The 25,844-nt window shown below is 37.0% G+C and overlaps 1 protein-coding gene across 1 annotated transcript in view; it reads right to left on the reverse strand.

Annotated features, from left to right (window-relative positions):
• The window catches only part of LAMA2 (laminin subunit alpha 2), a 468,253-nt gene extending 447,145 nt beyond the window's left edge, over window positions 1-21,108 (reverse strand). The window contains exons 1-3 of the mRNA XM_088023741.1: window positions 21,027-21,108; window positions 20,616-20,786; window positions 13,207-13,319 (exon numbers count right to left, since the gene is read on the reverse strand). Of these exons, the coding sequence (XP_087879867.1) occupies window positions 13,207-13,319; window positions 20,616-20,786; window positions 21,027-21,108 (366 nt within the window). The remainder of the gene's footprint in view (window positions 1-13,206; window positions 13,320-20,615; window positions 20,787-21,026) is intronic.
• Between the last annotated feature and the right edge of the window lie 4,736 nt (window positions 21,109-25,844).

Consider the following 25,844-nt stretch of genomic DNA (forward strand, 5'->3'; position numbering starts at 1 on the left):
CAGCAGGAAACCCTTACATCAAATAGACTGTGTTGAACAGAAGCAATTTCAACCAACACTATTTAAATCTTGTATCTTTTCTTAAGAATATTACATGTGTATGTCTCCTTTGCTTATTTAGATAATGAGATATTAAATTATATCATTACACTCCTTTCAACCTCCTGAATAATGAACTATGAACTGTATCTATCTCACTTTTTCTTTTTTGCATGCTTGAATAGGCTGAGCTAATGTATTCTAAGCTACAGAACAACAGATTCTTTTACAGGAATGAGAAAGAAGAGTGTAAGGAAAGAATATGCAATGAAAGAATAACAATCTTCCTTTGAGATTGAAAATCTGATAATCCTTATTATGTCTCTTTTATAAAGATTTATTTTTATTTTAGAGAGAGAGAAATAGCATGAGCAGGGGAGGAGCAGAATCCTTGAGCAAACTCCCTACTGAGCAGGGAGCCTGATACAGGGCTCAATCCCAGGACCCTGAGATAATGACCTGAGCCAAAATCAAGAGTTGGCGGCTTAACTGACTGAGCCACCCCGGCGCCCCATCCTTATTATGTTTAAACAACAAATACAGAATACATGAAAAAATTGAAAGTGTTGAAATACTTCAGTATATTTCATGCTTTATTTTTACAAAAGTGTTCAATCATTTCATTAACAGTTTAGAGAAAATGTTTCTATGCTACTCACATAGATTCTAAAAGTATAGTATTTGCACAGAAATGCTAATTCAACCCCCTTCCAAGCCTCATTTAACATTGTTAACCTAACTCACCAAATATGTCTCTATAAGATAAATGAATAAAATATTTAGGTCAAGATCTCTGTAGCTGTAAGACAATCTTCCCTGACAAATGCATTTTTAGTTTTGGGGGATAGACCAGGAAGAGAAGTGAATTGTTTATTAAAGGGAAGGAGATTCCTACACATGGGCAATACTAATTTCATAACATACCTGGATTACCCAGGAATGAAAATAACCTCAATTTATGTTAACAAAGTCTATCAAAAAGGTGCCCCTCTGTGTTTGATCACACTTGCTGCCAATCAGCTTTCTTAAATAAATTGAAGGGAGAGAAAATGGCCGATTTTTTTTTTAAGTCATAAATGGAGATCAGATATAATACATATTGGGGTAAAAATCTGGTTGGAAAGTAGCTAAAAGGGGATATTTTGGATGTCCTATTAAACTTCAAGTCCCCATTATTGTCTTCTAAATTGTTGTATATTTTTCTTTGCCATCATATGGATTTTTGCATACAAATTAGTGCAGCTAAGCTTCTCTTCAAGTTTATGCTGATACCAGGACCTCACAATACACAAAACTATTTTGCTATTATTATCATTTCAAATTTCTTGCCATGATATTGTAATATTTATTATGCTAATCTAGAAATTAGGGCACAGCATGATTAAATCATTTGCTCAAGATATGCTGTGAGTAAATAACAGAATTGGGAAAAGTTAATAATCCCTCAGTAGTAAAAATATGAAAACTATCTATATATAAGTAGCCACTATCTTCTCAATAAATTGTTTTTTTTTTTTAGTACTCATCTAGAATGTTAAAATGTAAAAGGAATTTCCCAGTGTAATCTATAAAGATTTGATCAAGGAAATTCAATGGTGGCTGTTTATTTTTAAATAATAGTTTTATTAAGAAGTGTTTTCGGTCAGCTAAGACAGCAGAGTAGTAGGGGGACTCTGGGCTTGCCTCATCCCCCAAACACAGCCAAATCAACATCAAATCATTTTGAACAACTAGGAAATTGATCTGAAGATTAAGAACACAATCTGCATAACTGGAGGGAGAGAACCTGGCAGATGTGAGGTTCAGGGATATGAACTGGGGGAGAGAAAAGCTGCAGTGCTGTGGGTGAGGAGGGAGCCATTTTCTTGGAGAGAAGTCAGGGATAGAGGGAGAAAGTGAGAAAGAGAGCAGCACATAGGATTCCTGCAAGACACCATGGTGTGGGGATCCCCTGGGTCACACTGGGAAAGAATGTTCCCCTTCCTGGAGTACGTTTGGAGGAGGGTATTTTGCCTCTCCAAGGACAAAAGATCTGCCAGGTGGCACTGAGCAGGTTTTACAGCAGGGGACAGAGGCACACGCAATGGGCAGATAACCTATTTTATTTTTTCCTTCTTTCTTTTTCTTTGGAATCAGGCTTATAGTTTTTTCCTTGTCTGTTTGTTCACTTCTTTTGTTCTTTTTCCTTTTCTCAGATCAGGCTTTTTTTTTTTTTTTTAAACCCGGTTTATTGTAACAAACAAATCAAAGCACACCTAGTTAAAGGTCTAAACACTCCCCACCGCCAGGAAGGAGGAATTCTGCAGAGGACTGACTGTGGGAAAGAGCAGCCAAAGCACAACAGCAGAGTGCACACAGCATACACCAGAAACACTTCCTGAAGTGTCAGGCCCTGGACAGTGTAGGACCCCTTTTTAATATAGTATTTCTCTAGGACCAGGAAACACAACAAGGTTTCATAGCACACAAAAGACAGAAACCTAGCCATAATGATAAGATGGAGGAATTCTCCCCAAAAGAAAGACAGAAAAGAAATCACAGCCAGGGATTTTCTCAAAAGAGATATAAGCAGTATATCTGAACAAGAATTTAGAATAATAGTCATAATAATACTAGCTGGGCTTGAAAGAAGCATAGAAAACTCCAGAGAAACCATGGCTGCAGAGATAAAAGACCTAAAGACTAGTCAGCCTGAAATTAAAAATGCTATTAAGTGAGATGCAAAATCAATTGGATGTAATCACAATGAGGACGGAAGGAGCAGAGTAACAAATAGGTGATATAAGAGATAAGATTATGGAAAATAATGAAGCTGAAAAGAAGAAGGAAAGGAAACTATTAGATAATGAATATAGACTTAGGGAACTCAGCAATTCCTAAAAGTACAATAATATCTGTATCATAGGAGTTTCAGAAGAAGAAGAGCAGGAAAAAGAAGCAAAAGGTCTATTTGCACAAATTATAGCTGACACTGTCCCTAATCTGAAGAAGGAAACAGGCACTCATGTACAAGAGGCACAGAGAACCCCCCTCAAAAATTAACAAAAACAGGCCAACACCAAGGCATATCATAGTGAAACTTGCAAAATACAAAGATAAAGAGATAATTCTAAAGCAGATAGGGACAAAAGGTCCTTAACCTACAAGGGTAGAAACATAAGGTTAGCAGCAGACTTGTCCACAGAAAAATGGCAGGCCAAAAGGATGTGGCATGATATATTCATATGTACTAAATGGGAAAAATATGCAGCCAAGAATACTTCAACTAGTAAGGCTGTCAGGCAGAATAGAAGGAGAGATAAAGAGTTTCCAAGGAAAATTAAAAGAGTTTTTGAACGCTTAACCAGTTCTGCAAGAAATATTAGATCAGACTCTTTGAGCAGGAAAGAGAGGCCCAAAACAACAAAGACTAGAAAGGAACAGAGACAATCTACAGGAACAGCGACTTTACAGGTAATACAATGGCACTAAATTAATATCTATCAATAATCATTCTGAACGTAAATGGACTAAATGCTCCAATTAAAAGACATAGGGTATCAGAATGGATTAAAAACAAAAGATGCACTGATATGCTGTTTACAAGAGACTCATTTTAGACCCAAAGACACGTCCTATTCAAAGTGAGGGGGTGGAGAACTATCTATCATGCTAATGGACATCAAAAGAAAGCTGGAGGTAGCCATACTTATATCAGACAAACTAGATTTTAAACCAAAGACTGTAATAAGAGATGAAGAAGGTACTATATCATAATAAATGGGTCTATCCAACAAGAAGATCTAACAATTGTAAATATTTATGCCCCCAATTTGGGAGCTGCCAAATACATAAATCAATGAAAAACAAACTTAAAGAAACCCATTGATAACACTATAGTAATAGTAGGGGACTTTAACACCCCATTCACAGCAATGGAAAATCATCTAAGCAAAAGATCAACAAGGAAAAAATGACTTTGAATGACACAGTACACCAGATGGACTTATCAGATATATTCAGACATTTCATCCTAAAGCAGCAAAATACATGTTTTTTTTGAGTACACATGGAACATTCTCCAGAATAGATCACATACTGGGTCACAAATCAGGTCTCAACCAGTATGAAAAGACTGAGATCATACCATGCATATTTTCAGACCACAATGCTATGAAACTTGAAGTCAACCACAAGAAAAAATTTGGAAAGTCCACAAATACATGGAGGTTAAAGAACACCCTACTAAAGAATGAATGGGTCAACCAGGAAAGTAAAGAAGAAATTTTTAAAATACATGGAAACAAATGAAAATGCAAACAGGATAGTCCAAAACCTTTGAGATGCAAAAAAGGGGTGATAGGAGGGACATATATAGCAATACAGGCCTTCCTCAAGAAGCAAGAAAAATCTCAAATACACAACCTAACTTTATACCTAAAGGAGCTGGAAAAAGCACAGCAAACAAAGCCTAAAACCAGCATGAGAAGTGAAATAATTAAGATTAGAGCATAAGTAAATGATATTGAAATAAAAAAACCAGTAGAACAGATCTACAAAACTAGGAGCTGGTTCTTTGAAAGAATTAACAAAATTGATAAATCCCTGCCAGACTTATCAAAAAGAAAAGAGAAAGGGCCCAAATAAATAAAATCATGAATGAAAGAGGAGCGATCACAACCAACACCACAGAAATACAAACAATTATAGGAGAATATTATGAATAATTATATTCCAAGAAACTGGGTAATCTAGAAGAAATGGATAAATTCCTAGAAAATATAAATTACTAAAACTAAAACAGGATGAAATAGAAAATCTGAACAGACCCATAACCAGCAAAGAAATTGAATCAGTAATCAAAAATCCCCCAACCAATAGGAGTCCAGTGCCTTATGGCTTCCTAGGGGAATTCTCCCAACATTTAAAGAAGAATTAATACCTATTCTCCTGAAACTGTTTCAAAATACAGAAATGGAAGGAAAACTCTCAAACTGATTCTATGAGACCAGCATTACCTTGATTCAAAACGCCACTAAAAAGGAGAATTACAGACCAATATCTGTGATGAACACCAATGCAAAATTTCTCAAGATACTAGGTAATCAATTTCAACAGTATATTAAAAGGATTATTCACCATTATCAAGTGGGTTATTCCAGGGTTCAATATCTGCAAATCACTCAATGTGATATACCACATTAATAAAAGAAAGGATAAGAACTATATGAGCCTCTCAATAGATGCAAAAACGTATTTGACAGAGTACAGCATCCTTTCTTAATAAAAACCCTCAAGAAAGTAGGGATAGAAGGAACCTATCTCAACATCATAAAGGCCATATACAAAAGACCTACAACAAATATGATCATCAATAGGGAAAAACTGAGAGCTTTTCCCCTAAGGTCAGGAACATGACAGGTATGTCTGCTTTCACCACTGTTGTTTAACACAGTACTGGAGGTCCTAGCCTCAGCAATCAGACAGCAAAAAGAAATAAAAGGCATCCAAACCAGCAAGGAAGAAGCCAAACTTTCATTCTTTCAGACAACATGATACTCTTTGTAGAAAACCTGAGAGACTACACCAAAACTATAACTGATATATGAATTCTGTAAAGTTGCAGGATATAAAATTAATATACAAAAATCTGTTGAATTTCTATACACCAATAATGAAGCAGCAGAAACAGAAATGAAGGAATTGATCACATTTACAAAATGTACAAAATGTACCAAAAACAGTAAGATACCGAGGAATAAAACTAACCAAAGAGGTAAAAGATTTGTGCTCTGAAAACTATAGAACACTTACGAAAGAAATTGAAGAGGACACAAAGAAATGGAAAAGCATTCCATACTCATGTATTGGAAGAACAAACATTTTTAAAATGGCTATACTACCCAAAGCAATCTACACACTCAATGCAATCTCAATCAAAATAACACCAGCATTTTTCACAGAACTAGAACAAACAATCCTTAAATTTGTATGGAACCACAAAAGATCCCAAATAGCCAAGGCAATCTTGAAAAAGAAAAGCAAAGTGAGAGATCCCAGACTTCAAGCTGTATTAAAAAGCTGCAGTCATCAATACAGTACGGTACTGGCACAAAAACAGACATGCAGATCAGTGGAACAGAGTAAAGAACCCAAAAATGGACCCACAACTATAGGGTCAACTAATCTTCAAAAAAGCAGGAAAGAATATCCAATTGAAAAAAGACAGTCTCTTTGACAAATGGTTTTAGGAAAATTGAACAGCCACATGCAGAAGAATGAAACTGGACCACTTTCTGACACCATACATAAAAATAAATCTGAAATGAAAGAAACACCTAAATGTGAGACAGGAAACCATCAAAATCCTAGAGAAGAACACAGGGAGCAATCTCTGTGACCTCAGCTGTAGCAACTTCTCACTAGATACGTCTCTGGAGGCAAGGGAAATAAAAGCAAAAATGAATTATTGGGACTTCATCAAGATAAAAACTTCTGCACAGTGGAGGAAACAATCAACAGAACTAAAAGGCAACCTATGGAATTGGGAGAAGATATTTGTGAATGATGTATCAGATAAGGGCTGGTATCCAGAATCTGTAAAGAACTCATCAAAATCAACCCCCCAAAAATAAATAATCCAGGAAAGAAATGGGCAGAAGACATGAACAGACATTTCTCCAAAGAGGACATACAAATGGCTAAGAGACAAATGAAAAAATGCTCATCATCCCTCATCATCAGGGAAATACAAATTAAAACCACAATGAGATACCACCTCACACTGGTCAGATGGCTAAAATTAAAAACTCAGAAAACAACAGGTGTTGGCAAGTGGCTCAGATGGTTAAGCATCTGCCTTCGGCTCAGGTCATGATCCGAGTCCTGGGATGGAGTCCCGCATCGGGCTCCCTGCTCTGCGGGGAGCCTGCTTCTCCCTCTCCCTCTGCCTCTGCCTCTCTCTCTCTCTCTCTCTCTGACTCTCATGAATAAATAAATAAAACATTTAAAAAAAAAAGAATGTGGAGAAAGGGGAACCCTCTTGCACTGTTGGTGGGAATGCAAAGTGGTACAGCCACTCTAGAAAACAATATGGAGTTTGCTCAAAAAGTCAAAAATAGAGCTACCCTACAACCCAGCAATTGTACTACTGGGTATGTATCCAAAGGATAAAAAATGCTGATTTGAAGGGTTACATGCCCCCTGATGTTTACAGAAGCACTGTCAACAATAGCCAAATTATGGAAAGGGCCCACATGTCCATAGACTGATGAATGGAGAAAGAGGATGTGTTATGTATATATAGTGGAATATTACTCAGCCATCAAAAAGAATGAAATCCTCACATTTGCAACAACATGGTTGGAACTAGAGTGAATTATGCTAAGTGAAATAAATCACTCACAGAAAGATAAATATCATATGATTTCATCCATATGTGGAATTTAAGAAACAAAACAGATGAACATAGGGGAAGAGAAGGAAAAACAGAATAAGATAAAAACAGAGAGGGAGGCAAACCATAAAGATACTTAACTATGGAGAACAAAGTGAGGGTTGCTGGAGGGGATGAAGATGGGAGATGCACTAAATGGGTGATGGGCATTAAGGAGGACACTTTGGGATGTGTACTGGCTGTTATATGTAAGTGATGAATCACTTAATTTTCCTCTGAAACCAGTACTATACTATATGCTAACTTGAATTTAAATAAATAAAAATTAAAAATTAAATAAAATGAAAGAATTTCACAAAGGATCCAAGTATATATCAACAACAACAAATAAAACTGGCACTGACTGAAATCATACAGCTCAAAATAAAAAGGAGAACTAGCGAATGGCCAAACCTCTTGCTGAATCAATGACAAACAAACGTTTAATGATATCTACCTATTCATTATAAAACTGCTTCATTATAAAACTGCTGTCCTTGACTCCCGGTAGAGTGATAGTTCATTTTATGCCCAATAACCTATTAATCTTTCATGCTGTAGGTGGAAAAGACAGAAGTTATGCCATTTTAGATGCATACTAAAATGTACTGGAAAATGAAAGCTCTAGTCTGTTTACAACAAAACAGTTGTTGGTTGTACTCTCTCATAGAAGCCAGGAGATCATAGTGTGGTATTTCTAGAATCCAAACAATGTATGGGCCCCTTAACATTATATACAAAAAATTCTCTTGAGCTCCCTAAGCTAGTCTTCAGATCCCAGTTCAGGAAATACTGGTATATTTCAGGGTCTGGATTCAGACTCCCTAGGTTGAAATCTCAGCCCTGCCCATAATAAGCTTTGTAAAGAAGGCTAGGTCACTTGACTTTTCTAAACCTAAGTGTTTTTTAACTATTAAATAAGGATAATTCCATCTGCCCTTTTAAGATTTTTTGTGAGAAGTAAATAAATAATAAGGATGTCCACATCTTCTCTATTGCCAATGCACTGAAATATGCCTGCCTGCAGCTCTGTCCTTAGCTAAATAAGATCTAGGAACACATTCCACAGTTTGTTACCTCAAAGCCTAAGACCAAATAGGAGGTTTAAAGCCCCTTTCTCCCTGAGGAATTCCATTATAAAAACATCACAAAACCTACTTAATGTTTTACATCATCAAAATCCTGACTAAATTAAAATCTTGAGTTAAGAAGAAATAAAGATTTATTGCATTTTGCAAATTGTGCTGCCTTTCTCTTGAGCACACAGCAAGTTGATCTTCAGGAAGTAGGCAGGGGTTAAAGTAAATAAGGACATAGGTGGGTGCCATCCTGGGATACAGGAGCAGATATAACACTTTTACTAGGTGTACTCCAGATTTTGGAGGTATATAGTCCTGTCTTATAAATAGAAACCTACAAGTTAGGAAGACTGAACTATAAAAGATGTCTTGGAATAGTCACTGATCTTAAGGTTATTAAACTAAATAGGAAGAAGAATGAGTAGGAAAAAATCCACATAACTCTATAGATATCATTTGAGAATGGATGAGTGCGGAATGCAAAGCAAACGTAGGAAAATATAAATGGCTTTAGTGTAAAGGACATGAACCATATGATACTCTCAACAGATGCAGAAAAAGCATTTGACAAAATACAGCATCCTTTTTTGATAAAAACTCTCTGCCATGTAGGGATAGAGGGAACATACCTCAATATCATAAAAGCCATACACAAAAAATCCACAGCAAATATCATCCTCAATAGGGAATAACTGAGAGCTTTTCCCCTAAGGTCATGAATATGACAGGGATGTCCACTCTCACCACTGTTGTTTAAAATAGTACCAGAGTCCTGGCCTCAGCAATCAGACAACAAAAAGAAATTAAAGGCATCCAAACCAGCAAGGAAGAAGTCACACTTCACTCTCTGCAGATGACATGATACTCTATGTAAAAAACCTGAAAGTTTCCACTAATAAATTGCTAGAACTGCTGCATGAATTCAGCAAAGTTGCAGGATATAAAATCAATGCACAGAAGTCAGCTGCATTTCTATACACTAACAATGAGACAGCAGAAAAAGATATCAGGGAATCAATCCCATTTACAATTGCACCAAAAACCATAAGATACCTAGGAATAAACCTAACCAAGGAGGTAAAAGATCTGTACTCTGAAAACTATAGAATTATGAAAGAAATTGAAGACACAAAGAAATTGAAAAGCATTCCATGCTCATGGATTGGAAGAACAAATATTGTTAAGATGAACATACTACCCAAAGCAATCTATACATTCAATGCAATCCCTATCAAAATACCATCAACATTTTTCACAGAGCTGGAACAAACAATCCCAAAATTTGTATGGAACCAGAATAGACCCCATATAGCAAAAGTGACGTTGAAAAAGAAAACCAAAGCTAGAGGCATCACCATTCCAGACTTTAAGGTGTATTACAAAGCTGTAATCATCAAGACAGTATGGTACTGGCACCAAAAGAGACACACAGATCAATGGAACAGAATAGAGAACCCAGAAATGGACCCTCAACTCTAGGGTCAACTCATCTTCAACAAAGCAGGACATAATATCCAATTGAAAAAAGTTTCTTCAACAAATGGTCTTGGGAAAATTGGACAGTCACATGCAGAAGAATGAAAGTGGACCATTTCCTTACACCATACACAAAAATAGTTTCAAAAAGGATGAAAGACCTAAATGTGAGACAGGAATCCATCAAAATCCTAGAGAACACAGGCAGCAACCTCCATGACCTCAGCAGCACAACTTCTTGCTAGACACGTCTCCAAAGGCAAGAGAAACAAAAGCAAAAATGAACTATTAGGACTCCATCAAGATAAAAAGCTGCACAGCAAAGGAAATAGTCAACAAAACCGAAAGGCAACCTATGGAGAATGGGAGAAGATATTTCCAAATGTCTTATCAGATAAGGGCTAGTATCCAAAATCAATAATGAACTTAGCAAACTCAACACCCAAAAAAACAAAACAATCCAGTCAAGAAATGGGCAGAAAACATTAACAGACATTTCTCCAAAGAAGACATACAAATGGCCAACAGACACATGAAAAAGTGCTCACCATCGCTAGGCATCAGGGAAATCCAAATCAAAACCTCAATGAGATACCACCTCACACCAGTCAGAATGATTACAATTAACAAGCCAGGAAATGACAGATGTTGGCAAGGATGTGGAGAAACAGGAACCCTCTTGCACTGTTGATGGGAATGCAAACTGGTACAGCCACTCTAGAAAAGAGTAGGGAGGTTCCTCAAAATGTTAAAATCAGAGCTACCCTATGACCCAGCAATTGCCCTACTAGGTATTTATCCATAGGATACAAGCATAATGATTCAAAGGGCCACATGCACCCCAATATTTATAGCAGCAATGTCCACAATAGCCAAAATATGGAAAGAGCCCAGATGTCCATCAACAGATGAATGGATAAAGAAGATATGGTGTATACACACACACACACACACACACACACACACAATGGAATATTAGCCATCAAAAAGAATGAAATCCTGCCTTTTGCCACGACATGGATGGAACTAGAGGGTATTTTGCTATACGAAATAAGTCAGTCAGAGAAAGACAAATACCATATGATTTCACTCATGTGGAATGTAGGAAATAAAACAGATGAACATAGAGGAAGTGAAGGAAAATAAGATGAAAACAGAGAAGGAGGCTAATCATGAGACTCCTAATTATAGGAAACAAACTAAGGGTTGCTAGAAGGGAGGTACATGGCGGGGGATTGGAGTAACTGGGCGATGGGCATTAAGGAGGGTACTTGAAGTAATGAGCACTGGGTGTTGTATGCAACTTATGAATCACCACATTCTACCTCTGAAATTAATATTACAGGTTATGTTAATTAAATTGAATTTAAATAAGAACTTTTAAAAAAAGAAAAAAGAAAATGCTTAAAAAATGATACGTATTGGATAGAAATGATTTAACAAAAGCTTCTAACTGGACCATCCAGTTTTAAATTAGAAGAAAAAAATGCTGTTATATTTAATAAATATATACTACTGTGGTTGAGATCAAAGAGTAATATAAGTGATTTGAGTAAATTATATTAATAGATGACTCTTGTCCCATGTGCATTTAAAGAATAAGTAGAGAGTTAACTAGAGAAATTGACCATCACCATTTATTAATTCCCTATCCCAGAAGATGACACAAGGGAACAGACAGCAGACTTACTTTTGATTGGGAAGGCTGACTTTCAATAACCACATGAAGAGGGAGAACCATGGTGACTGATAAAGGACCAAGCTGTCTTCATCAGAAGAGTGATGAAGTGCATTTTGAGAGTAGGATCCTCAGAGTATTCATGCACAAGTCTTCACTGACCTAATGCACGACTGATCAGTGCTGTAGTTTGCTCTGCTAGTCCCTGATAGTACTATGAGACTTCCTGAGAAATGCCACAAACTCAAGGCTGACATTCAGCTGTTAGAATGGGCAGACATGAATCCATGCCAGCTGGCAATTTAGCTACAACCCTGAGCCCTTGCTGTCCCCTTGCTAAGGTCCTGAGTTGTCCTAGATGGGTGAGAAGAGGGTCTCCTGTGAGACTCACCAGCCAGCAACTGTAGTTCCTGAGTCTGTCTACCCTGGCAAAAAAATGGGCCCAAACTCAGGGTGGGTTGGGGGGGAGGGGAGGTTGTACTCCTGTTGATGACAAATAGCAACCATATGTGAAATGGCTGGTGCCTATCTGGTCCCCTGGGAATGTGACTAACCCCATTGGCTGGTGCTTCCCTCCACTATGACCACCTGTGGAAACATGACATCTGCAGTGTATAAATAGTATCTGCACTAACTATCTCGGCCATTCTGCCTTCACTAACTCCACAATGCCTTGCTGCTCCGACTCCACTGGGCATGGGAGGAGTGGCTGAGAACCTTTCCTACACTGATTCCAGGGAATGAGAAACAGGCTAAAGTTACAGAAGTCATCCAAGTTAAACGCCCCCAGTTTCAGCCATCGGTCAATTAAATTAACTTTTGTATTTGAAATAACAGCAAAATATGGGAACATTTTACCAGATTCCATACAATTTGCAAGCCTAAATAATTTGGGATGATGGTAATTATTGATTAATAACTTCATCCTGGCCTGATTATTGTGAACAGAAAGAAGAAAGAAATTAAGTGTAGAAGGCACCCAGGCCTCTGCCACACAAACTCTAATAACTTCAACATCAATTTTGTACAACTACAAGGCTTGTTACCTTGTTTAGTGGCCCAAGTTTAATTTAAGAATCAACTGTCACAGCTTGTTCAACTCTCAGTAATGAGAGGCAATTTACTCAAGAGCCCTGTTATCCAAGAACATTTCAGTGCACACACCATGAACAGAGCAGGAGTGCTGTATTATTTTAAAGGTTATATATTTTCTTTATGTAAAATTTTGTTGATCTATGTTTTCATCATTAACTCTCATTAGTCAAAACAGAATCAGCTCCTAATTCAGTTCTAAAGTCTTCATGGGAACTCATTTTTGTTGTGCTTTAGAAATAAATGCCAAATATTTCTAAATAACAGTATCCTAAAGGAAGAGGCTCCTTTGTTCCTTGTATTAAGAAAATGACAGAGGGCAATAAGAAAAGTATTGTCTCACCCAAGAACTGCTAACTAAACAAACAGTAAATCCAAGATACAACTTTAAAAGTGGAAAATGATTAAAAAAAAAAGAGGCACTATACCTGCTGTAAATCCAGTGTAATTGTCACATAATGGTATTCAATTCCATTCTTAATACTGGGACTCTGCCACCAAGTGTTCTTTCCATCAATAGCATTTGTAATCGGGTGTCTCTCTGTTGAATCAGCAGCAATATGTGAAAGGATAAAAAAAATCATATAATGAATTTATAGCTGTTTCTTTAAAGAAAAAAGTAAAACTAAGTTGAAAGCATCATCATGTGAATATCAAACATTAATATAAAGAGAGAGCAACTCATATCTTCAACAGAATTAATATAATGCCAACTTTTTCACAGCACTCTATAAGGTAGCATGAAATGCCTCAATAGTTAGGCTGTAAGAGAAAAAGCTGCTCAACACTCTGGTCATCCAATCAAACAGGCGACTTTAAAGATTACTACAGAACTTAAGTGTGAAGAAATAATATTGAGATCTAATGGATGTGTCAGTCATTCAAAGAAGCAAAAACTCTACTGTTTGAGGCAGCTCTAGTATGCCATTCACTTTGTGAACAAAAACATGAAATCCTGAATTGTGGTTGAAAGGTACTTGAAGATTTACCCTTCTGACACATTCATTATTACCAAGACTTGGGCAGTCCAGTATGTATCTGGGTTTAATATAAAATGCTGTCAAATCCATCCTTTGAGACTTTGCAGTCAGGCCTTAACTGGCCAACTTCCAACCACTATTTAAAAAATATAATGAAAGATGGGACGCCTGGGTGGCTCAGTCGGTTGAGCGTCCAACTCTTGGTTTTGGCTCAGGTCCTGATCTCAGGGCTGTGAGTTCAAGCCCCACATAGGGCTCCATGTTCAGCCAGCAGCCTGCTTGAGATCCTCTCTCTCCCTCTCCTTTGGCCCCTCCCCCTGCTCACGTTTTTGTGTGCACTCTCATAAAGAAGTTTATCTTTAAAATTTATATATATATAACTCCAAATCTCCCATCATCAAGCATTTGCCCATCTCCATCATCACTAACTCAATGGAGGAGTCTGGACAGTAATAGTAAGCAGGGAGAGAATAGCCCACGGAACTCTGTCCTACCAACAAAACGTGGATCTTCCCTCACCTTTACTCCAGGTAGATGAGAACAGAACCCAGTGTGCGAATTAAAAGGAAGACTGGAGATAGACAACAGGAGGGTGGACAATCACCCCACCCTACCCTACCCCAGCAGTCTTTTCTTGCCATCCCTTTCCTTCTTGCGCTCCTCACACTTTGCATTTCCTCCAGCTTAGCACTGTGCCCCTCACAGCAGCAGCCATTACCCCTAAGGTTCCAAAGCCCTCATTCTGGTTTGGTTCTTAGTCATGGGTTCTTGTCTGAAATCTGTTCTCCTTTTCCAAGTAACACAAATTCCTTTTTTGTTTGTTTGTTTGTTTGTTTTTTCTTCTCTTCTAAACAGGCCCAACCTCATTCACAGGTGAGGATGGCAGGAGTGGAGGTGGATGGAGATGTTCCTATTTCTATTCCAAGGGCTGCACTAAGGTACTTAACTTCCTAAATTCTCACTTGAAAGTCAACATATTTAACCGTTGAAATGTAAACAAACCAGAGGCTAGCTTCCCTGCTACTCTTCTGTACATTATGGATTGCATATGACTTGGGGTGTCAGTCTTGAGAACTTTTTAACACTACTTTTCTGGGGAGATGTTTAAATAAATGGTCTAAGAGTAACCTTTTAGAGTAGAACAGGATCTTTTTTGTAAATGGAAGGAATACTTCAAATAATGAACAAACCATATCACTACAAGGAGCAGTCATGGACTCTCCATTTGCCTACACGATGTAGTAATGTAGACATGTACTCTAATGATAATGGTGATGAAAAAAGCATGAGATCTGGAATATGAAGAGCTGGAGTACGAGGAGCTAGATATTCCACCTGGCTCCACTATTTGGTATTTAACCATGGCAACTCACTTAAATTGTGTGTGCAATTCTTGAAATAGGGATAACAAAACTCCACTCCACAGCAGGGATTCCCAGCTTATTTTTCAGAAAAAAAGTAAATAAAAAAAATGTATGTGAGAGAGATTTGTGGAACTGATAGGAGTTCTGGCTCTTCATTGATGCAAGTCACAGTAACCTCCAGTCTACTTTACTGTCATTTAATGTACCATCACTATTATTTCATCAAATAATGAACAACTGAAACCAACACAAGTTTTGAAGAACCATAATTTTAAAATGAAGAACAGTTCTTTAAAATGTGTTCATTTTGTTGTCATTAAAAATTTAGAATTTCTCATCTTCTCATTTTTCCATGGACCAATAAACATACCTTGGATGAGAACTCTAAACTAACATGGTTACCAGAGGAACATTATGGCTATTAATATTCTAACCATTATGCATATACATAAAATAAATTATACATCTGTTCAAAATGTACACTGTTCTGAATCTTAATTAGAGCTGAATTGCATTTAATAAAAAATTTGGATAGAACAAAACCAAGCAAAATGAAGTTTTCAATGCAATAGGAATTTCATAATAAAGTGAAATCATCTTCAAAAGAAAAATTTTTATTCAAACTGAATATTCTTTGACTATATTAGTTTTATTACAGTAGCCTGCTATGACTTGTTTAATTAGAAACATAGAGGCTTATGTTCTCCAGTTACTTATGGGAATATGAGAGCACAGGACAGGAGAAAAATATTCTATTTTTAATGATAAATTACTTAGTTCAGCTAAACAACTGGATGGATTTTGTTTTGTATCAAGTCTTATCACATTTGCAGTCCACTGAGATGAGGCATCCTACCTCATTACTGAAAAGTAAAACTGCTGAATGTATTTAATAATTAGCACTTGTTCTGCTGAAGCTAGGAAAGGTGTCAGGTCTTTATAATGATAGCAAATACCATAAGCAAAACCAAATATCAAATAAATGCCCTTGTGGTATCAGTGGGTGCTGAAATTGGCACATTAGGAGTCAGAACCAAAAGTGAAATATTTCTGGCATTGCTTCTGAAGAAAAATAAACATCACAGCAAACATTCCCCAAATATCCTCCAGAACCTTCTTTACAGACTGTGGGTTTAATATGTGACCAAAAAACACACACAAAACTACATTTACAAATCAGATTTGTGGCTCTTAGGTAATTCTGAGAGAAGCTATCTAATTGGAAATTTTGATATCTGCCACCTCAGGTCAAATTGATAAGAGAATTAGTCACGAAAATGAGGATTGGGAGATGAATCAACAATTAACCAAATCCCCATTATGAAAGTTTAATCATAATTAATTTGCAAATACTGATTGTTGGCATACTTCCCTTATTTAGAATGAGATAGAAACTTATAACATCCTCAACAGGGATAGCTACACAAGTCAATCCAAGGGCTAACTGCATCAGAAAATTGGTGAGGGAATCATTGACGAGGTAAATCTTTCAAACTGCTAGTTCTTAATTGGGAAGCACAATCTATTAACAGGGAGTTCAAGTTCCCTTTTCTTTGTATGGTAATTGAGTACCTACCTGCCAGATCTATTCTAACTGTTCAATGGGTTTGTAAAACTTTATCATCTGTTGCTCCAACTTTTCCTAAAATATATTCATGTAGTTTATTGCTAGATGTTTATCCTTATAAGGTATTGTTCTTTCTAAATTTCTAGTCCTAAAACAGGACTTTGAAATGTAATGAAGTTGGTAGCTTAAAATTAATCACACAAAGTTAATCCAGACTATGATAAGTTTAAGGAACACTTCAGGTAAATAAAAATGAGGAAATACAAAAAATATCTCCTTTGCCTAGTGCTTAGTTACTAAAACATTCTGTTCACTTTTGTCCCAATATAAAGCTAAATTTGCCTAAATATGGATGCTTCCACTGAGACACAAGAGACCGAAGGGGGAAGTGACAGGATCTCCCTTGGACTCAATTTGGCAAATGCATCTCATCCATTTTTTCCAACCAAGAGTCTCCATTCAATTATTTTCTACCCCAATCTTTGCATCTTCCTTCTATTCTGTCTCTGTGACTGTATAGTTTCTTGCTTTTCTCCTTTCCTGGGAATACCTTTCCCTCTAATATCAGGCAATTAGGCTTTTTAATGCCCAACTAAGTCTGACCACCTTCTTGGAAACTTCTCTTGATACTTCAGTTCCCACTAATGTTTTCCTTCTCAGAAATTCTGTATCACTTATAATATGTACCACTAGGTATATAAGCCCTGAGTTTATAGTTTCAAATATTTGTTTAATTGCTTTCTTTATTCAAACCTTATCTATCTTAACATTGTATTTATAGGCAGGAACTATAAATATGTGTATTTATATTTATACACACACACACACACACACACACACACACACACACATATATATACATGTATACACACACACACAATTGTACACACTTTAACTCTCCCTCTCTGCCCAGCCCAACCTAAACACACATTCACACACTCCCAACCACCTGCCCATCACTCCCCACTCCATCCCAACCATTTCCATGCCTCCGGGCTTTCTCACATTCCTCATGAAATCATCAAGGCTACCAGTCTAAACCAATGGCAGTTTCTCCCCATCAGGCTTCATTTTCCTCCCTAATGAACCTAAAGCTCATAGTCCATCAATTCATTTATCTTCTGGCCTTTACTTCCATTTTCTTGCCACCTTATCCTTCCATTCCACTTTTTCTCTGTAAAATTCCATGAGGCTCAGTACAAACATTTGATTCTTCCATTTTATCCCATATGGAATTCTTACTTTATTCTCATTATGGCTCAGTAATTCTCCTATTCTGCAAAAGCAGTTAATCAAAATTTTACTTCTTTCCTTAACAGAAGACCCAGACACATATCTTAATGAGAAAATAAAGAACATTAAATAATTCCCTCCCAAATACTTCCTTCTATCTGCCTCTACTCATCCTCCCTCATTCTGATTTGATCAGATACGTGTCTCCTAATTCAAGCTTTTCCACCTCTGTTTAGTGACTCATCCATTTTTACCTCTAGAGAACTACCACCCCCACCTTTATCTTCAACTTTATCCTCAACTTTCCTGGCCTCTCCTTTCACTGAAATTTGCTCAAATGCCTCCTGACTCTGAAAACCTTCAATACACCACATGTTCCTCTGTCGAAGTCCTCCATTCCCTTTCACATTCCAAAGATATTTGAAGGAATATTCCTACACTCCTTTCTTTCCTCTCTACCACTCATTTATCAACTCTGTGGTGTAACTTTTGCCACCATCAATCCACTGACTGCTTTAACAAGGTTACCGATGGATCCCATACTGTCAAAATCAAGGAAAATCTATCTTACACTTTGCTTACTCAATTTCTTGGAAGCAGTTAACATTGTGGATCACTGGTTCTTCCTGAAAATTCTTTCCTTTCTCACATGCATGGTACCTGAATCTTCTGATTTCCTTCCTTGGATTCTGTTTCTCTTTATTGCCTTTCTAGATTCCACTTAATCTACCTCCCTCAGCTTTTGATATTTCCATAGGGCTTTGACCTAGGTCCTTTGCCTTTATTGTTCTATACAAAAATAAGCAAACAGGTAAGATGTGTTCCATCACTCCCCACTCCTATGCCCATACCATAATAATCTACATCAGAGAAATAACCAGAGCCGTTAAAAGGCAAGGAAGGTTTCTGATGGTCGCCATCTTCTTCTTAGCTATTTTTTTTAACATTCTGTGATACACAAGACCACCAATTTTAGTCACAAAAGTCCCAATTCTCCAAAGAAAATAATGTTTTCAGCATCCCTAAATTATACAATAGAGAGGCGACTATGCATTCTTCCTTTTAACCAGTTCCAATAAAGAATGCACAATGCCTTCCAACTTTCGAGACAAAAAAATGTAGACTGTGAGAGAAAACTTCCTTCATTTTATAAGCTTTGCAACTTAAAAAGAGAAGGAAACTAAGCAAATTTTAAAATAATATAATTGTGAAGTTTTATCCCTATTATAACTCACCTCACTGACATTAAGTATTTACATTATTAACCTCCCCAATATATATTTGATAATTTCCCAATGTGTATCTCTAAATCAACCTCCATCTCTAGAATTCTTGCACACCACCCTCCCCTTCTCCATAAAAATTCTTTACCTGTTAAACCAAATTACTCATAATTAACTGAATGTATCATGCTGTTCCATACCTCCAAGACTTGCATATGCTTTTTCTTTTACAATACTTTTCATCTTACTCTTATTTTTTGCAGCACATGGGTCACTTTCCCCCAGGAATAGTTAAATAACCTCTCTCATGTTCCCTTAACACTCTATTTACTTTTCTGCTCCTATTTCCCCTTTAAGTCTCTTAAGTTAAGGGCTACTTATGATTTACCATTATGCTTCAATACAATGCATTGCTAATAACAGGTGTTCAAACGCTTGCCGAATAAATACATAAATGAACCTGAGATGTCAGTGTAGTTCATAGAAGCCAGCAAGGGGGTTTTGTATGACACTTGTCCTTAAAACACTCCTCTTGTGGTATTTAAGAACCTCCATAATCTGGTTCCAGGCTCTGCACAAGATTTATCTCTATGTTCTGCCTTTTGAAGCTTTTAGTTCTAGCCATTCCTAACTACTTGTAGTTCCCTGAGCAAGTAAGTTTTTCTGTCTTATTCTGAACTCTCTTCTTGGCATTTCTTCTTCTCTTCCCACTCTCTCTTTTACCTGCTCAGCTAATACTTGTCCTTGGATCTCAGCTTAGATAGCCCTTCTTTTGGCAAGCCTGCCTTTGCACCAGGACTGAATTTGTGACCCTCCTCTCTCTCCTTCAGGCCCCTCTTACTGATTCTTTACTTTGGACTTTTTGCCCATTTCTTCATTAGTTGAAGTGAGGGACCACACCTTATTCCTGTTGAAGTTGAACCTTCACCAGAGTACCTGGCACATAATTGACCAATGAATGACAAAAGCCTACATTAATAACCACATCCTCAGATACTATTCTGGAGGTAGTAAACCTAATGACCGACACAGATCTTCAGCTAGAAAGCCTTCCTCAAGTAATGTACCTAGTACATATAAAGAACTCCAATGATGTTTGTCAGATGGTAGAGAAGGGGTATAAAGAAGCTCCCTTTCCTAAGTTCCAAGTTCTAGGAATTTGGGAGACCACAAACCCTTTGACTTTAATACAACTTCACCTCAAAATCTCTCAATTAGAGATCCTAGCCAGTGTCAGGCAAATACATATTAAAATACATACGGTATGGGGCACCTGGGTGGCTCAGATGGTTAAGCGTCTGCCTTCGGCTTGGGTCATGATCCCGGGGTTCTGGGATCGAGTCCCGCATCAGGCTCCCTGCTCCTTGGCAGCCTGCTTCTCCCTCTGCTTCTCTCTCTCTCTCTCTCCCTCTCTCTCTCTCCTTCTCTCATGAATAAATAAATAAAATCTAAAAAAAAAAAAATACGTACGGTATGGATTGCTGCTGTTTTGATTGCAGATTCGACATTGGGGGTTCCTCACGGGCTGCCCAGGGACATGCTCTACCAATTTGCAATACATTTCAGGTCCTTTTTCTCCACATGTTGCATTTGTGGTGATGAGAGCATTAGAAGCAAGATTCAGGACAGCAGGGAATAAACCTGAAAAAGAAGGACAAATGAAGATTTGTGGGCCAGAAACAACATGGTATGATTTTGCTGCATTTTAAGATGAAATTAGGATATTTTTCAGAGCATTAAATTAATTGAAAATTAAATAATCAGTGATAATTGAATATTTGACTTAATTAAGTACTCCATATAAATAGCATGTGTTCTCAAATGAACATTTCTTTTTGGGTCTTAAATATAAAATCTAAACCTATCTTCTTAATTTTTAACCTCTAATAATTAGGAAGAAAGTCCCATCTCTAACACACACTTTAAAAAAATCTTCTCTTCGTGTTATTGGCAAAAGATCCATCTTCCGTCTTCCATTTCAGCTATTTTATATCTAGCAGTAAACTATAATCATATGTAAAGTTTTTGCACAAGTTTGCATTTATGTTTTTTGTGGTTATTTTTATGCTCCAATTATTATTTAGAATTAAGTGGTTGTAATTCCTTTATATCCAAACTGGAGAAAATAACAAATGATAAGAAGATTTTGGAAAACAATTCTTTACTGCCTTCTGTGCTATAAGGCCATATTATATAGCAATATATTATCAGAAACAATAAGTATAGTAGTCCATGATCCTACCAGCAATTATTTCTTAGATACAATAGAAGTTTAAGCTTGCTCAGATAAAATCACAGAGACCCATCTTAGTGTAGAGTTGAGAAGGCCCTTCATTCCAAATGAACTCAGGTCTTGACTTTCTACAACTTAATGTCAATTTTGCTTCATGTATACATGTCTAGTATTTGTATTTTATGGATCTATTTTCAATGACAATATAGTAAAGCCATTTATCAGAAGCCACGCTAACTAAAAAACTTGTTTTGGAGAAAGTACATTTGAGATTACAGATAATTTGACTCAATTTGTATAAGGAACATGCTAACCATTTAGGTGGTCTCTGCTCTACACACATGCCAAGTAGGTCTACATTAGCTCAACCTCTGATAGAACGTTCTCTGTTAACTAAATCTTATGTCCCAGTGTTTTACTGAGATCCCTAGAGTTTTGAGTTCATCAGTGTTTTCTTCCCTATCTTCAAACCTTAGCACACGCTAGGTACAGAGTAAGTACCTAATATATTTGTAAAATGAACGGATTATAAATACTGGCCACATAAATGTTCTTTGCATTATCCGCATCTTCATCCTCCTCCCCCTCATCAGCGTTATTGAATGTTTATAATGTGCCAGGAACTCTTCTGTCAGGCACTGTTCCTGCACCCTATCTTCTTGGACTAATTTGCTACAAATGATACCCTTAGGAGCTACATGCTATTATTACCCTTATTTTATTAAGACGTTCAGTAACTTGCCTATGATTGCAGCTAGCAAATAGCAGAACTGTGATTTGAGCCCAAGAAATCTCGCTCCAGAGTCTATCCTCGTAATCACTACACTGCATGTTCTCTACTATATCATATGAAACTACATAAATCTATTGCTAACTTGTGGTCCTGGTTGATCTTAGAACTGCATTGAAAGAAATAGCAGTACAGCAAATAAAAAAGATTTTTAAATAATTTTGATCTCTTTTGTAATCACGCTCAACAATTTCAAAGAGGTAAGCGAATTCATAAGACCAGACAAGACCACAATTATTGTCTCAGTCACTCTCAGCGTCTCCCAAAAAGCTGACTCCAAACAATCTCTCTCTTCCCTCCCTCGCCACACTTTTACCAGTCTCTAAAATCCCTCTGGTTCTGCTGCTCCAATCTAGCCATGCCCCCACCCTCCCAGCCCTCCTGCCTTGTGCTTTTCTCCAGCTAATACTTACTTGGGGTTTCCAATTTTTCCTTGTTTGCGAGATGTTCAGAACTTACTTTTTTTTGAGGAATTTTTTTTTATTAAGTTCAATTAGCCAACATATAGTACATCATTAGTTTCAGATGTAGAGTTCATTTATTCATCATTGCATATAATACCCAGTGCTCATCAGATCATGTGCCCTCCTTAATGCCCATCACCCAGTTACCCCATTCCCCCACCCCTCTCCCTTCTGCAACCCTCAATTTGTTTCCTGGAGTCCAGAGTCTCTCATGGTTTGTCTCCCTCTCTGATTTCTTCCCATCCAGTTTTCTCTCCCTTCCCCTATGGTCCTCTGCCTTATTTCTTATATCCCACATATTAGTGAAACCAGATGATAATTGTCTTTCTCTGCTTGACTTATTTCACTTAGCATAATCCCCTCCAGTTCCATACATGTCAGTGCAAATGGTGGGTATTCATCCTTTCTGATGGCTGAGTAATATTCCATTGTATATATGAACCACATCTTCTTTATCCATTCATCTGTTGAAAGACATCTTGGATCCTTCCACAGTTTGGCTATTGTGGACATTGCTGCTATGAACATTGGGGTGCACGTGTGTCTTCTTTTCACTACATCTGTATCTTGGGGTAAATACCCAGTAGTGCAATTGCTGGGTCATAGGGTAGCTCTATTATTAATGTCTTGAGGAACCTCCATACTGTTTTCCAGAGTGGCTGTACCAGCTTGCATTCCCACCAACAGTGTAAGAGGGTTCCCCTTTCCACATCCTCACCAAGATTTGTCATTCCCTGTCTTATTAAATTTGGCCATTCTAATTGGTAGAAGGTGATAGTTCAATGTGGTTTGCACTTCCCTGATGGCAAGTGATGTGGAACAATTTTTCATGTGTCTGTTAGTCATTTGTATGCCTTTTTTGGAGAAGTGTCTGTTCATATCTTCTGCCCATTTCTTGACTGGATTATTTGTTTTTTGGGTGTTGAGTTTGAAAAGTTTTTTATAGATCTTGGATATCAGCCCTTTATCTGTTATGTCATTTGCAAATATCTTCTCTCATTCCATAGGTTGCCTTTTAGTTTTGTTGACTGTTTCCTTTGCTGTGAAGAAGCTTTTTATCTTGATGAAGTCTCAATAGTTCATTTTTACTTTTGTTTCCCTTGCCTTTAGAGACAGAACTTAGTTTTTTACTCAATCGCAATCACTATCTTATTCATTCTTCCGGATAAGTTTATTTCCCCAACCCCCTCGTTTCCCTCATCTGTATGCCCTGACCCACTCAATGAGACTTTCCGCCAATGTGACATGAGTAGAGCTAATATGATCAGATGGTCACTGTCAGAAAAATATTAGCCATTCATAAAGCTACTGTTATATATCTCATGAGGAAATGTAGAGTGTTTTCTAAACGGTAAAGTACTATAAGTACAAATGTTATTTATTTTTTTTAGTTTTACTTATATATGCAGACTTATTGGAAACTACCTCAATTTTGTGAGGTTCACCACATTATGAATTTTAAAATAATTTGATCTTTCCCAAAGCATTATCTCTTTACCTAGATTGGTAAATGATATATGATTAAATAAAGTTTGTCTTTCTCTTCTATCATTCATTGCCATTTTGCATTTAACTGTATAATTATTATTTCATCAAATATGTATTGAGCACAGTATGCCAGATACCATAAAAGATTTGGGAATGAAAACACTATTAAGATAGGCTTTCTTGTGAGAAGTGTATGAGATGAATCTCAAAGGAAAAATAGTAGTTTATCTGGTAGAGAAAAGGAAGAAGGTAAGAGCAAACACAGCAGGCAGAGGGAACAGCATATGAGTATGGACTTGTTTCTGAAAGCTTATGTGAATTTTGAGTGACTAATGGAGTTGTTGACTTTGTCATTGTCTTAACCTGTGAGATGACGTGACTGTTTAGACACGATACAGATCCAGGTATATAGATATACAGATACAGATATGGCTACAGATCTAGACACATACAGATTACACAGACTATACATAATGGGTCACATATACATCAAAACAAACTGCTGCCTATTTGTCACTGTTAGTAATTTGTTTTAGTGGGATTTTTTTCCAGGTCTTCATAATTTTAGTGTATAGTGTAGAACAAAATAGGTAATCAGAAGGAAGACATATGCCAGGCATCCTGTTTTTAGGACAAAACTCTACCTCTCATCTTGCTGGCCTGCAGAGTAAGTGTAGGTAGTTAAACCCCTTCTAATTCCTCCAAACAAAACCAGTTTACTTATACAAAAGCCATCTCAGGCAGTGGCCATCCATCTCTAAAACTGCCCTAGGACACTGTCAGTTTTGTTCTGTGATCTTTGTCTCCTCCCTCAGCTTTGACTAGTTCTGACTTTGACCCTGACCTTGAGTCTGTTTCACAGGTATGGGTAAGACTCCCCATGCCCTGCTCTGGTGCAGCCCTGTGTAGGACCTGATTTGAGTTGGCTCGATCTGCACTTTCTCAGGTCTGAGTAATCATGGGAGGGGGCCAGAAAGGAAAGACGACTGGTGAAAACTATTTTACTGTATATTGTAGGGTCTGAAAATATAGAATTGGATCCAATTCCCCCACAGAATTAAATGAATAAAATGTGAGCAAAATGACATGGCTGTAAAAGAATCACATGTAGAGAAATAACACTGATTCAGAAGCTATTTCATATTCATTGATAGGACTTAATCATTTGGTCACCCCACTGTATAGATTTTATCAGTCTCATTTTACAAATGAAGAATGTGTAGCCCAGAGAAGATGAACAATTCGCACAAAATTATGCATTAGTAAGATTGAAAACGAAGATTTGAACTCAGCCCTTTAACCTAGAAGACTTATTCTTATCAGGGCATGAAGAAGAGCCAAAACCTGGTCCTCAGCTTATCAGTTTACATATTTAATAGAAGAAATAACTTGCCCAGTCACCACCCCTTTGTTGCTTCATAGACTTTTCTACTCATAAAGATATTAATAAAATTTACATTTATTATCTTTCAGTTCTTTCCATTGATTTGTTTGTTACACTTATTAATCATGTGCTCAAAATTAACCTTTTCAATTTAATTGCCTTGCTTTGTGGCCAAGGAACAGTTGCCTTTTGAAATTTTATCAGCTATTCTGCTGTTTATTTTTTTAAAATCAGTAAAGTATATTGGTCAGGGAAGTTCTCCAATTAGTTGCTAACAACCAATTTGAAGAGTCAGTCAATATCTGAGCTTTTATTGAATCTTCAACAGGTTGTATTATAG

The sequence above is a fragment of the Eumetopias jubatus genome, unplaced genomic scaffold (genome assembly GCF_037043125.1).
Source record: "Eumetopias jubatus isolate StellerSeaLion01/CBP00866 unplaced genomic scaffold, mEumJub1_p1.0 scaffold_6, whole genome shotgun sequence".
NCBI classification, from domain to species: Eukaryota; Metazoa; Chordata; class Mammalia; order Carnivora; family Otariidae; genus Eumetopias; species Eumetopias jubatus.